Below are 14,369 nucleotides of genomic sequence, written 5' to 3'. Positions count from 1 at the left end.
ATGCTGGTACAGAGAAAACTGAGGGAGATGTTCTTCCTTAGCAAACAATAAAGCAGGGAAGAAAATTTTATGTGTGGAATTGACACATGGCAAAGAGGCCAAGACTGGATTGTATGCACTGCGGAGGGAGTTGAGTTGGGAGTTGGTGTTCTTTTTCTGGCATGTGAATAAGGCATAAAGGCAGAGTACAGTATTGCAGCATTACTGGAGGGATGTCAAATCACTCTGGATAAGACTAAGAGGGTCTGTTAAATGTCTAATGTGTGAAAGAAAAGGTCTCACAGGTGTTACGGGTTCTGTGATTTTGGCCTTTTTTTTTTGGTAGTTCCGGGACTTTCCCCATTCCTTTGCCATTTCCAACATTTGCTCAGGGGACAGCTCACCTAAGAATTGGAGTGAACGTGATGTTGGCGGACTCCATGTCATCCACGTCGTAATCATCATCGTCGTCATCTTCGTCCTCATCATCATCCTCCGTTCCAGTTCTTATGAGGCTGCGTCCGATCTTCCTGGTCTCCCGGTCCAGGCGTTCTGGTCGCATGTTCTGTTTGGAGCTGGAGGCCGCAGTTCAGAATCACGCGTTGCTTAACCCCAGCTGGGATACATTCATTATCTATACCTCCCACACTAATCCCATCGGGGCCATCTTTATTATCTATATCTCCTGCACTAATCCCATCTGGGTCCCCTTTATCATCTTTCTCTCCCACACTAACCCTATCTGGATCACATTCATTTTCTTATTCTCCCACGCAAACCCTATCTAGGTCACATTCATTATCTTTCTTTCCCATGCTAACCCCATCTGGGTCACATTCATTATGTTACATTTGCTTAGGGCACTTAGGGCACATGGGTCTCTCACAGAAAAATAAACGTAGGAAATTGATCAATCAAATCATCAAACCCTTTTTCTGCCAATGTCTAGCGAGTTATAAGGTAACACTATATTTCAAACACAAACTTTAAAATACTGGACTTCCTCCTTCATGAATGTGACACTGAACATTTAAATTTATTAAACATAAAATGATTGCAATGCAAAAGCCTGGGTGAAAACAACCCGTACTGTCCTTACATTATAATGAAAAACCAAAACAATAAACGGCTCACCTGGGTTCACCAAAACTAGTATTTCTAATGACAAGTCCAGAGCTGGAAATAAGAGACGGAGGAAGAGGATGACTCAAAGAGACAAGAGTACTAGCAAGGTGCTATATAAATGCAAAGCTATTATTAAATGGTAAATGAACTGCATTTATATAGCGTTTTTATCCAAAGCGCTTTACAATTGATGCCTCTCATTCACCAGAGCAGTTAGGAGTTAGTTGTCACGCTCAGCGATACTTTGACACGCCCAGGGCGGGGATCGAACCAGCAACCCTCCGACTGCCAGACAACCGCTCTTACCTCCTGAGCTATGTCGCCCCCCATTAAGATTATATCACAGTAACCAATGGAAATCCAACAGCAAAGCCTGACAGGAGTACATATCACTATTCTTAGATCTGAAATATAATCACATATAAATATGTAAAGGCTGCTGTTTGAGTTTAAGAGTGATAAACAGTGTAAAATCACCCGATTGTACAAAAATCCACAGTTGAAATGGTAAAAAGGTGTTACAAAATTAATCATTCATATGCAACAATGGGTACCCACTACACCCCACAGTGGGTCTGGATCTCCATAAAATTGTGACTTATAACCACACAATGAACTGTAGGAACTGTAGGATTCAAAAGGACAATCACTACATTACCCATCGTTCTTTCCATAAACGAGGATAAGCGCATTCGTGTTCAAAAATTGGTGTGGCCACCAGTTCAGTTCACTGTGTGGATATAAATCACGATTTTATGGAGATCCTGGCCCACGGTGGGATGTAGTGGGTGCCACTATGAATGGTGGATTTCGTAACACCTTTTCACAATTTTAAGTGTGGAGTGTTTGACAATCAGGTGGTAAAACAGATCTGGCCAATCTCAGAAAACCTCCCAGTACAGCTACTTACTCATCATCGTCCTCTATATCCAGGAACTCATCACCCTCCCAACCACCAGCCGCACCTTGGACCGGGTGGTACCGTACATCCAGCTCAATGTATATCTGAACACGAGAAGAACACAACCACAAATGCGCTCAGGAACACCTTAATCACAGGGTACCAGTCAATTTGCATTACGTGTCAATACCCATATTTAAGAAGCTTTGAGTTTCTGCTGAACAGGAGATACTGCACGCCTTGAGGACTGGCATGCACCTGTGTCACATCCAGGAATATTCACATCCCTTCAGTGTTACCCGGCAGAGGCTGAGACTGCAGGGTTCTCATATGAGACCAGGCGCACAGCCCAGTGCAGCTGGGAGCTTACGTCTGTCAGGCTGTAGTTACTGTCAGTCAACGGTTCTCGTAGTAACAGTCTCCCCGACGTCACCACGTGCTGTAGACTAAGGACCAGCTTCCCCAGCAGTCTAACAGAAAAAATGAAGAGAAAAACAGCATCCAAATCACAATCAGAATTTGGCAAAGATTATTTGACTCCGTAATTGAGCTAACTACCCTATATGGCAATGGTAACAGTGTGGGGGGCCGCTTTCAAAGCAAGATTTTTCTCACTGGGACAAAGACCCAATCGAAAGCCAGCATGTAAATTTTTGTAAGAAAGTCTCAGAAGTCAGTGTTTCCCACAGGTTGAGAATTTATTTGTAGCGTCGACTCCATGTACGTGTTTTGGGCGTTGTTTGTACTGTTGTATTGTAACTATTACGATGTTATTAAATTTTGCTGCGCAGACAAAGTTCACATTTTGTGTTCGGGCACTTTATTTATTTGTTCATATTTTGAGTTAGGCCACTTTTATTTACGTATTTTTAACTGTGGCCGAGACTCCACACGAGAATGACATCTGTTAGGCACTTTTCGCGTCAAGTTGTACGGCTGACACAGAGAACGACCAGAATGCAAAGAGAACCCAAAATAAAACAATTTTTGCAGCAATAGTCTCAGGTACAGACAAACATTTATGCTATCAGAATGATTTGTAGGATAATATAACCACATACAAATTCTAAACATAAGTTAAGGTCTTTAAAGTCATTGGTGCCTGATATCCAAAATGCCCTCACTTCTAAACACAATAGGCCTCATTCACAAAACGTGTACGATCATATTTGATGTGTAAGAATGTTTCCAAGAACATTTTAGCATATTTGTTCATGGCTGTTTCCTTATGCAAATCACATGAACAAGATTGTGCATAAAATTTACTAACAGCCAGCATTCATATGATCTGAAAAAAACAAAGGTCTGCATAAATGTGTCATGAATCTCATATTATTTTTTGTAGGAACATTTTTAAGAACAAAAGTAAGAATAATTTAAGAAAAGTTTTGTGAATGAGGCCCAGTGATTTTCATTAATTTCAATGAAAGTAAGTAGGCCTAACTGTTAACTGTAACTGTTAGGTACTATAACAGTAATGTTATGGTAAACTATCTGAGGTGCAGTTTCTCCCTCTGCCTCCTCTAGTCTTTTCTGAAAGAATAATTTTCCTATAGGCCACTCATCTCTGATAGGTGTGAAAAGTTAACATGTTAACAAAGCAGTTCAAAAAGTAATATTAATACCTAAAGGCTGGCATTCTGAAATTGCAAAATTTGTGCACTTGTGGGGCGCCCTCGAAAAAAACAAAACCCTAGATACAATAGAAATGCTAAATGTAAATTACAGGGATGATTAAGGGAAGTGAAAATAGTTCGAATTAGATGAGCAACATAAACCAATTTCTTACAGTAGGCCGAACAGCCATACCCAAATAAAAATAAGCCGCCATCCTGTTTCCCTTTATTCAAATCAAGAAAATACGTCAGCGTTAGACTCGGCTTATTTTAATGAACTGCTGTCAAATATTAACCAGCAGCTTAATATATTTGCATTACATGGGAAACAAAACCTTTTGTACAGGGTGTGAAGAGCGTGGGTGTCTTAGAGACAGGCATTGTGTACGTGTAAGTGTTGTGAACTATGTGTGGGTGCATCTGACGCTAGTGTGTTTGTAACAACCTGTTATAGCCTGGCTGAACCTACCTCTAATTATACAACTAAGACTACCTGTGTACCTGTAAAACGAGTGTAGGGAGGCTGTGCAGAGATCAATCAATCTACAGATAGTTTTACGTTGTGTCTAAATAAATGCAGTTTCAGCATTGTATAGCATGTTTTTTATGTGGTAATGTGAAACGACTATACAAATTACATCTCACTTTGGAGGAGTACAGTCATAAGTGGAGGAAATTTGTGTTCAGGTGGGACATGCTCAGGTGGTTGAAAAATGGCCTGGGATGGATAAGGCACCATTAACACGCAAGGACTCTTGTCGATCTGTTTCATACTGATGCTAATAAGTTGTGCTTTCAATAGCAGCTATCAGACGAGAGGCCAACATTATGCAGGAATGGCCAGAAGCATCACAAGGGTTCACAGTTGATGACAATATTGTGATGTGAACCACTGATTGCAGAAGGCGGTTGACAACTGCGCGTGTGCTGTGACTCATTCCAGTGACGGGTAAGGTTTGCGCAAAGAGACAACCTAAGGCACTATGGGGTGTGTCCATATGTGCGTGTTTTCTTTCTCTCCGTCTCTTGCATTTCAAGAAGTCCAAACAGGTCAGCTTGGCAAGTTCCTGCTAAGGAGGAACCGGCTATGACGCCATGCGGCTCAGGACTCTGAAACCAACTGATAATTAAAGACCAAACAATTATTTCTGATTTAAAGCTTGTTTATGTAACGCTGAAGAATAAGAGGTCACTGTGTGCTTATTCAGTATTTGTGCTCTAAGACTAGACACAGCCAATCATTTACTTTGTTGGATCTTACTATATGCTTATTAACCGTGTGCCAAGCCAGACCTAAAATTATGCATGTTATTGATAAAATAATTTTTGCTTATAAAAGCAGGGACTGCCCCTGTTTTCTACAGTTTGGGCTTGTCCATCTTGTTGTGTGTAAACTGCCAATCTCTTTCTGCAGAAATAAATCCTATTTCTTATATGGATATACCCCATTGTGCCTGGTTATTCTATGGGGAGAATTTTCTCTGTTCAACATAACCTAACATTAGCTGGGTGAACACCGATGCTTGCTGAATGCTAGCCAGCTAATATCCAAATAATGTTGATAACTTTTCTGTCTTGGTTAGGGCAGAGGACATGTTATTTTGAAGAAATGATGAATAACAAAAGCTCAATTTTACCGATTTTGAAGATTTTTACCGATTTTTACCTGGCACAGATATGGTCACACGACTGCAACGAACGAAGTATGTCTGCTTTCAGGCACTAATCTACCCGCCCTGTTCTACATAAACCAGCTACGAGAGGGACAGAGGAGGACCAGCACACGCAGCGAAAGAAAGTCGGCTGTATGTCACCTGGTTGGCTTCAGCAACCATGTTCTCATACTCAACCAATCACACGCACACATCACTAATGGAGCAACTTCAGACCTTGCCTGTGCTGCTCTTTGCATGCTTCGCTTGTTGCTGCTCAGAGAATTGTGCTCACAGATGGGCCCAAAGCAGCACAGAAGAGTTCCAAAAAGAAATTCAAAAGCTGCTAGACAGCTTTCTGGGCACTACACCTACTCACCATACAGAAGGAATCAATCTGGTGGTAAAAAATGCCAATAATGTCTTTGAAAATGGCAGAAAAATCACAATCAAAATTTTTAAATAGGCTAAAACCTCCACTCACAAAAGAGAGCAATTGCTTTGATCAAGACTGTCAAGACATTCTAAAAGAACTCAGGAAATTGTCAAATCAAAATCACAGGTACCCAAACAATAGCCTTCTATACTGTGAAGCAATACAGAATAATAAAAAAGATCAAGTAAATTCATGAGCAGCCGGCAGAAAGGGAGAAGGTGATAAATGCAAAACAATTTTTTTTTCCACAGATTGTTGTTGCCGTTCTCGTTGTTAGTGTTAATCAGTTTAACCATCAGGGTCCAAGTTGAACTATGCAGTTGTTCCCTGCACTTGGACCGGTACTTCTCTCTAGGGGTTTCGTCATACTTGTTCCTGGTTCAATGCTGTATTAAGTATGTATGTACTAACACATATTGGCCAAAAAATGAACTTTGAATATATAGAAAATGGAATTATTGTCACAACAGTTTCAATGATTTTAAGAAATGGATGGTGCAGTGACACCTACAAACACTACAGGAACTTGAATGGGCTAATAAAGACAATCAAAATCCATTAGACATATTGGACCAATTACTGTAAGAGATCTTAAGACAAAATAAAAACATTGAAACCGAAGAAGTAATAAAGCATCTAGACCTGATGGTGTCTTAAATAAGATGCTAAAATGTTTAAATATAAAGCTTTGAATGGCCTTTCTAGAATTATTTAATTTGCTTCGGAGTGTAGGTTATGTCCCTGACATCTGGAATCATTAACCTATAACTCGAGACACCAGTTTATCTAACACAGTTTACTCACTTGCGATTCATACCTTGGAAGGGGTTGATAAAACTGTCTTGTCAGTCAATTATCACATTTCCCCTCCCCAGGAATCTACATCAATTGCCACTAATTAAGCACAGAGAATGACTGACAGTTATGAGCCCACATTGCCAAGTGCTGCAGCTGCTTTCAGTACATAGAACCGCACATTTTATAATGTTGGGCAGCAAGGGGCTTTTTGTTTTAAGCAATAGTAAATTGACATAAAACTGCAACTACATTATCTGCACAGAAATCAATAAATAAGACAAATCATAACAATTAAATAGTTTGCAGTGGTATAGGCTTATAAATATGAAAGGGGTTCCAGCAAAGCCTGCATCCGGTTGAACAGTACTGCCAGACCTGGGCCCTGGTAGTAAACCAGAGTAAAATTAAAATTTTAACATTTAAAAAAAAGATCCCAATCTCAGAACAGACAGAATAGAGAGGAGACTAAACGCAAATTAATTTTAGGGCCAAAATATATTGAACATTTCTCTAATTATTATTTATAAATACTTAAAATTCAAAATGAGTTTTACAGGAAACTATACTGCAGTGAATGAACCAAGAGAGAGGGTACATCTACAGCATGAAGTGTCAAGTTTTTATAGAGATTCCAATTAGAATTTGGCTGAAAATCTTCAAAGTTGCTATTGAACTAACAGCCCTTTAGGTCAGGTTTTGGGTCCACTCATTTATCAAAAACACAGCAAATGCGACAGACACCCAAGAGCTTGCATGTAAAATTCTGTAAACAAATCATAAAGGTACCTAGAAGCACCACAAGGAATGCATGCAGAGCAGAATTAGGCCAATACACATTATCTACCAAAATACAAAAACAGGCTATCTAATTTTCCAAGCACTGAAAATGTAGTGTGCCCCACTCGCATCAGAAGAAAGCTTTGCTATACTATAAGAAAATCTCAGGATCCAAAGACAACTACAAACCTAATTAGAAACCAAACTGCAGCACAATGAACACCAATGACATGACTTATTAGAAATCTCAAACAAAATCAGAAAATAAAATGACACTTTGGCGAATTCCCAGCAGGACGAAGTACGGACTCAGTGAGCAGTGCCTAGCTATAGAGGCTGGCAGGCACCAAAAACATGGCCACCCAAAGAGAAAAAGACTGAAAACTAAGAGGAAACAGGGATGCCTAGTGGGGAGAAGTTAGGATAATTCCAAGGGCCTTGACTGACAACAACCCCAAAAAATATTAGAACATAGGATTTCTGGGGTGGTGGGTCCCAATGTGAGAGTGTTTTATGGGGCCCAAAATCTCTGGTAGGGCCTCTGACTGTAAACACAATAAAACTGAAACGGAGAAACACTTAATGATTGAATGTGTCAAATTCAACCAAATTTGCAATAAAAATTTGCCACAAATGTTCCCAATTTGACAACACACCTGACACTGACAAGTTACCCTCCTTCTTAGGGGAAAACCCTATGTGTTCATGCACACGCATACATATACACACACATGCAAGCATACACGAGCACACAGCGTACACATGTATGACTATATATGTACATATATTTGGCATGCCAGTAAAGCACTTTTAATTGAATTTTTTTAGAGAGAGAGAGAGATATAAAGAGAGCGATGTGTCATTCACATACCTCACACAGCATAGACTAGTGTCACAGAGGAGCACTGTACATAAATTATTATTATAAGTAAAGAAAATACAGGCAATGAACATGACATGCTTTTATGGTTAACTTCCTTTAAAAAAATAAACCCATGTATATTTCCTGTTCATCAGATGCAAGTGAAGTGAACGTTTCCAGCACTGACCTGTTGCTGAAGACTTTGCTGCAGTTGTAAACGCTGATGGACAGCATTTCATCCTTAACAACCTTCCCATAGTGTGGCCACCTGAAGTGCTGTGGGCACACAACAGCCGTTACATTACATTCATGCAGCAGATGCTCTTATGCAGACAGACGTACAGTGAAAGGGATCAAAAGGGGGTCCACCTTATGCGAGTTATGTGAGCAACAGTGCCATTCCTGGTTTAAATCATCCCAGACCAGGAAATCTAAGTCCAAGCATTAAATGTGAGCTTACATTTCCTGTAGCTGTTGATAAGTTTCAAATAGCCTCTCAAGTTACCTCACACTGTGTCTGTCTATGAGTTCTCCACATATTCCATACTGTGCCAGAGAATTCTGAAGCAGAATATGTTGCACAGCTGGATGTCTGTTGAGATTAACTGAAGGGCCTAATATGAGCTCTGCATGCAAGACAGGCAGAGTTGAAATAATTCTGTAAGATGGAGTGGTCCTGAATTTCTCCTATGTGAGAAATGTGAGACAGTGATCGACACATACAGGAGACATTAAAGTTACAGTTAAAGTTATTGCTGCTACAGGAGTAAATGTCTGATTCATTTTTGTTGACTTGATTAAGGGAAAGTTGTAACCTTTTCTGTTATTTGTTATATTACAGCACCTTTGATCTATGCTAAATCAAGTGATGATCAAACATCCCTTTTTACACAAAATTTGTTCCCCCAAAAAAACAAGGAATTAGCATTTACTTGTTTATATATAGCAAGAAAATGCACATCTGTTCTTTACTAACATGATTAGTAAGTGCGACTTTCAGCATGGGTGGGTCTAACATCATAAATTCCAGAGAGATGGTAATATGTACAGAAGTGGGGAAGTAGGCAGGTGAGGTGATGTATGCATTTTGATAACACAGTTTGTCATACCTGTAAAGCCACACAAATATTAAAGCTTGTACACGTTAAACTGAACATACTCGGTATCGATCCAAACGTAAATCTTCCCAAAATCAAAGTGAGAAAGAAGACACTCCCTGGTTGCATAGCGCTTTTATAAAAATATATAAAAAAGGGAATATTTAACTTTTTCTAATGTTCCTTTTCCAGGAAAAGTCATCACATTTCATGCAGAATAAAATAGCATTTTGGGGGTTTTCACTGCTGTCAAACTCAGCATACGGTCACTTTTGACCCTGAGGACAACACCAGGCTTAAGACGGTGTTAGACTAAGGAGCCGCATGTTCAAGGCTCATGTTGTTAAAAGGCCAGAGGGAAGGGATGGAGTGGGCAGTGAAAACGAGTGTTTACTCTGAGGGAAGAGTGCCCCTGTGCCAAGGGGAGTGCCAGGAAAGCCAGTGACTCACGCAGATGGGTGGGGTGCGTGTGAGAAACACACCTCAACCTCGGCCTCAAAACCAACCCACGTACATGAATGGGAGGGCTTTTTGAGTTCCAGGTACTGCTTTTCAGAGATCATTATCAGTACAGGAACACAGGAAACATTTATTTCACTGTGGCGTATTGCCTCTGGTTTTGTTTGTCTTAGGAGAAGGGAGCGTTTTTACAGGTATCCTTCAGGGTAGTAGGATATTGTCACAAACTTTAAGACATTCTCATCTATTTCAAAACGGCCCAAAACTACATAATAAAACCATTGCATTTAAAAATCAAGGTTGTATCAGACCTGCTCCTCAGATATCTTACTTTAAAACAACTGAATTATGTAGTTCTACTGAAAAATATGACTTGCTAACTGGTGACAAAATGAGTACATCACAACACAACACAATATCCAGTCAGTAAATCTGATGACTAGGAGAAATTTTGTCCATGTGATAAGTGTAACTTTGCATTAAAGGAACAACATTAAGTTCAACTAAGGCAAAAGGTGGGAAGTCCCTGGCTCAAAAAGTAAACGTTCTGTCATGTGTTCCTTCCACCCATGAACTCAGTCAGTTGATTTCATTAATTACTTTCACTGCCTCCTGGCCAAAAAACTGCAATGTGATTATAAATCCAAGTGACTGGAACAAAATATTGGGGAGGACTTTAACTTTCTGGTCCTGGATTTTCCACCTCTAACAACGGCAGTTTGTTTAAGTGGGAGTGTTCAGTTAAGCGAACAAGTGAAAAATAGAAGCACATAAATTTCCAATTCCTCAACACCACTGAAAGAATCTGCCCTGGCGTGTCCTTTGCCACTGAGATTAAACCTGACCACACCCCTGGGTGACCTCAGGCTTCTCTGGAGACAATGGCGTCACATAGATCACAACAGCCTGTTGTGCGATTGACAGTGGAGAGGCAAAACATGTCTTCCTCATGCACCCCACACAACAAGGAACCTTGTTTTTTCTGCCCCCAGAACAGAGATGAGATGTGCAGAGAAAAAAGCATTGGATAAACTGCTGTGTAGATCACTAAAAATGCCAATAGACAACCAGGCAAAGCAGAGGCAGGGTGAGTCTAAAAGAGTGGTCTAAAATGATAACAACTGGCATATTCCTTTAATGATTATTAAATGGTTGAAGAATCATTTTTGCCATATTTCCACTAGAGTTTGAACTCAACTCCATGTTAGCTCTAACCCCATTCCCAGACTGCTTACCTCATTAAAGATGGCCACATTTGAACACTGCAGGATTCTGGTTTTATGTGTAAAACCTGGAATATGAGTGAGAGGGAACGAAAATATGCAATGAATTACTCTCTCAGGACAATTTACAATTACACAATTTAATACACACACATATATATATATATATATATATATACATGAAATATTGAGCCTCATTCACAATATATGTGTACGATCACATTTGATCATAAACTACATGTAAGATCGTTCCCAAGAACATTTCGCCATTTCGCCATCGTATTTGCTCATGGCTGTTTCCTTATGCAAATCACATGAACAAGATTGCGGACAAAATTTACAAACAGCCAGCATTCCTCATCTCATACACTTGGGATATGTACAAAAACAAAGGTCTGCACGTGTCACATGTGTCACAAATCTCATACTGTTCCTTCATAGGAACGCTTACAAAAGCAAGAATAATTTGAGAACGGTTTTGTGAATGAGGCCCATTGTGAAACATGGTTGCCATATATCCATACATTTGAAAACACACTGGGGGAATTGCAATCAACTTGAACCTGGGGTTGAAACCCCTGTACCACAGACCTGCATTATACCAGCTCATTTTCTCACATATTAGGAATATATTTTCCTGTTGTTATGTAGTTCTGTGGTCTAGAGATTTAAACCAGAGGATTTTCTGCTAAGATGGTTGCAATGGCCACATAGTGAGCTGTGTCAGGGTCTATGATTACAAGTTTACAGTTGGCTTATATCCTAAGCAGATTTTCACTGAAAATAATGAAACAAAGAATACTCTTCTTCAGAACTTCGTTAAAAGAAGAAATTGAAAACATTTCAGTCTAGAGGCTTTGGAACTGTATGTGGTACATTGAAAACATAAATTCCTACTTGTGGTTGTGGATTTAAAAAAACTATTTTCCCCCCCTGAAGAATAGAAGGCAAAAAATAAAATGCACCACTTGACACAAAGGATTTAATGTTTTTACAAATGCAATAAACTTTGTCTATTTTTAGTCTGTTATTATCTGCAAATAGTACTCTTGGACAGCTGTATTCCTTTAGGTCAGGCTTCTATTTTTATGTAGTTTTCAGTGAAGAAGGGTTAAAAAAAGGTTGTCAGAAGCAATAAAAGCAACAACTTTTAAAGGGAAAATTTCCTTCATGTTTTTTCCATTATTAGTTCAATTTTAATGCATATTTTAAGGGTTTTGAGATATAAAGCAAGAAAATACATTTTGTGTAACTCCAAACCAGCGTGTATATTGATGCTATGCCTCCAGAGGTTGTACATACAAACACATAAATGTTATTGTGTTTATTCACAAGTATAAGCATAAATATCAGTTTTTATATACTTCTTTCCTTAAGTGAAGCAGGCTAAAGTTGCATACATCATGGCAAATTGTTCCAAAATTAAATAAGATTTATAAATGAATTTTTAAAAGCACAATCTGGTAAACATACACATATACAACATCTGGAGGCATGACATAACAGCCCAAGCTGCTTTTTTTACCTTTAAGTGTATTTTCTTGCTTTAGGCTGTGGGCCTGGGAACACATAAAAACTAAAAACGTACACCAAAACTGAAATAGTATCTAAAACCCAGAAGCCAAATTATCCCATTAAGGGAAGTTTATCAATTTGGAAAAGCAACCTTCTTGACAAAGGTTATCTTTGTAAAAATTCTTCAATGTGCAGAATTGCTGGCTCTCCATATTCAGTTAAGCTCATGAATTTCAGAATCAAAGAATGTGTCTAACCCAGTCTCCAGTTACCTGGAGTTCAAAATGGAAGATTCCTTCTAAGGTTAACAAAAAAAAAAACATCCCACATGTGTGAATCTGTCAGCATTGTGATCTTTCACCACCTCACTTCATAAACTAAAGAACAGATGAAGCTCAGACTTCCAACTCAAGGTTTGAAAATACTGTTTTGATGCAAACAAAAATATCTAATATCACAAACTCCACTTAAGTGTGCCAGACATGGGACATTCACTTTAAAATATTGATAAAGGAGAAACATGGTAGACTTGCACAAATAATTTCAATTTTCTGAAATATTAAAATAGTTGACAAAAAAGCTGAAGTGCACATCCATGTTAAAAAATGACAGTTGAAGCCATGTTTAATTAGCCACTCTGATGGCCCTTACCTCTGAAAGACAACTCCACTTTACGATCATATTTCCCAGGCAAGTTGGTAATCTTCTTTAGATTGACAGTGATGGACATGTTGAATCTTTTTCCCCCAGTTCACAGTTCAGCTCTGGTCAGCCGTCTCCATTGTGTTGGGTATGTCGGTGTGTCTGAGGTTGAGAAGGGAGAGCTCCTTGTCACGGACTGTGTGTGCTGTTCCCTGTGCAAACAGGTGGCAGGAGGAGGAGCGCTTTCTCCCTGAAGGAAAGCAAATTTTACCGGACAAACGCAGTCTCCAGAGAGTGCGCTCACCTGAGTCACCTAGCCTGTTCAGCCTCCGTCAGATCAAGCACCTGTGTCCCATACACATGAACACATGCACGTATATACGCACACAAACACATGCATACGTCTGCTTCACCAGTCTCAGTCATGCACACATACCCATCCATCACTGCAGTCACAAAACACAAATAGTACAGACTGATGCTAGGACCAGTTAGCACCCTCTAATTGGCTATAACAATGAATGAATGACCAAACAAACAAACCAATAAGACTGAAAGCAGTAATGCAGGGGTCAAAGGAAAAAATCTTGAAGAGCAATAAAGAAGCGTCTTCAATATTTTACTATTTTTAATTTTGTGCTATAATCACTTGGAAGAATCATTTAAAAATATTTCTGGGCCATTTGTGAATGCAAAAAAGTATTAAAACACATCAGCAAAGAATTCAAATTTCTGTTTTCTGGACCTTTAATGGATTGTATAAAGGTATAGTTTACTCTCCAAGGTTTTGTGTATTTTTGACTGCCTTTGACAGTAATTGCACAATTAAGTTATTTCACAATGAAGGACATTTGACATTTAAATAATTTTATGATGACCTGCTGGCTTCACAATGGCTCATATTAAGGGGCTTTCACAGCTTTGTAGTCTAAAGCAAGAAAATTCACTTCAAGTAAGTTCAAAGCAGCTTGTACAGCAAAGTTTCCATAGGTTGTATAATATACAGCTGGCAGGCTGAAGAACTTTGATCAATCAGAGCAGTCATAGGTGCATGGAAAAATGCACCTACAGCCAACATATGCCAAGACATTCCATTACATCATAACCAACACACAGAACCTCATCACACCATTGCATCATAACCAACATAGAACCTTATCACACATTTGAAAGACGAACAGAACCTCACCACCTCATTCAAAAACAGGTACATTCTACCAATATAAAAAAAAGCACTTCAGCATCACACATGGAGAATACCTGGCTTATTTAGCCAGGTAAATAACA

General features: G+C 39.2%; 1 protein-coding gene across 2 annotated transcripts in view; it reads right to left on the bottom strand.

Annotated features, from left to right (window-relative positions):
* LOC135237676 (fer-1-like protein 4) overlaps window positions 1-14,236 on the bottom strand; it is a 42,248-nt gene extending 28,012 nt beyond the window's left edge. For both annotated transcript variants that reach the window (XM_064305017.1, XM_064305018.1), the window contains exons 1-7: window positions 13,092-14,236; window positions 10,938-10,993; window positions 8,334-8,422; window positions 2,376-2,475; window positions 2,015-2,109; window positions 1,114-1,155; window positions 384-554 (exon numbers count right to left, since the gene is read on the bottom strand). In XM_064305017.1, the coding sequence (XP_064161087.1) occupies window positions 384-554; window positions 1,114-1,155; window positions 2,015-2,109; window positions 2,376-2,475; window positions 8,334-8,422; window positions 10,938-10,993; window positions 13,092-13,170 (632 nt within the window). In that variant the 5' untranslated portion in view covers window positions 13,171-14,236. The remainder of the gene's footprint in view (window positions 1-383; window positions 555-1,113; window positions 1,156-2,014; window positions 2,110-2,375; window positions 2,476-8,333; window positions 8,423-10,937; window positions 10,994-13,091) is intronic.
* Window positions 14,237-14,369: the final 133 nt, after the last annotated feature.

The sequence above is a fragment of the Anguilla rostrata genome, chromosome 13, assembly GCF_018555375.3.
Source record: "Anguilla rostrata isolate EN2019 chromosome 13, ASM1855537v3, whole genome shotgun sequence".
In the NCBI taxonomy this organism is placed as follows: Eukaryota; Metazoa; Chordata; class Actinopteri; order Anguilliformes; family Anguillidae; genus Anguilla; species Anguilla rostrata.
Note: the sequence above shows the minus strand (reverse complement) of the source record. Positions and strands in the feature narration are given on the sequence as shown.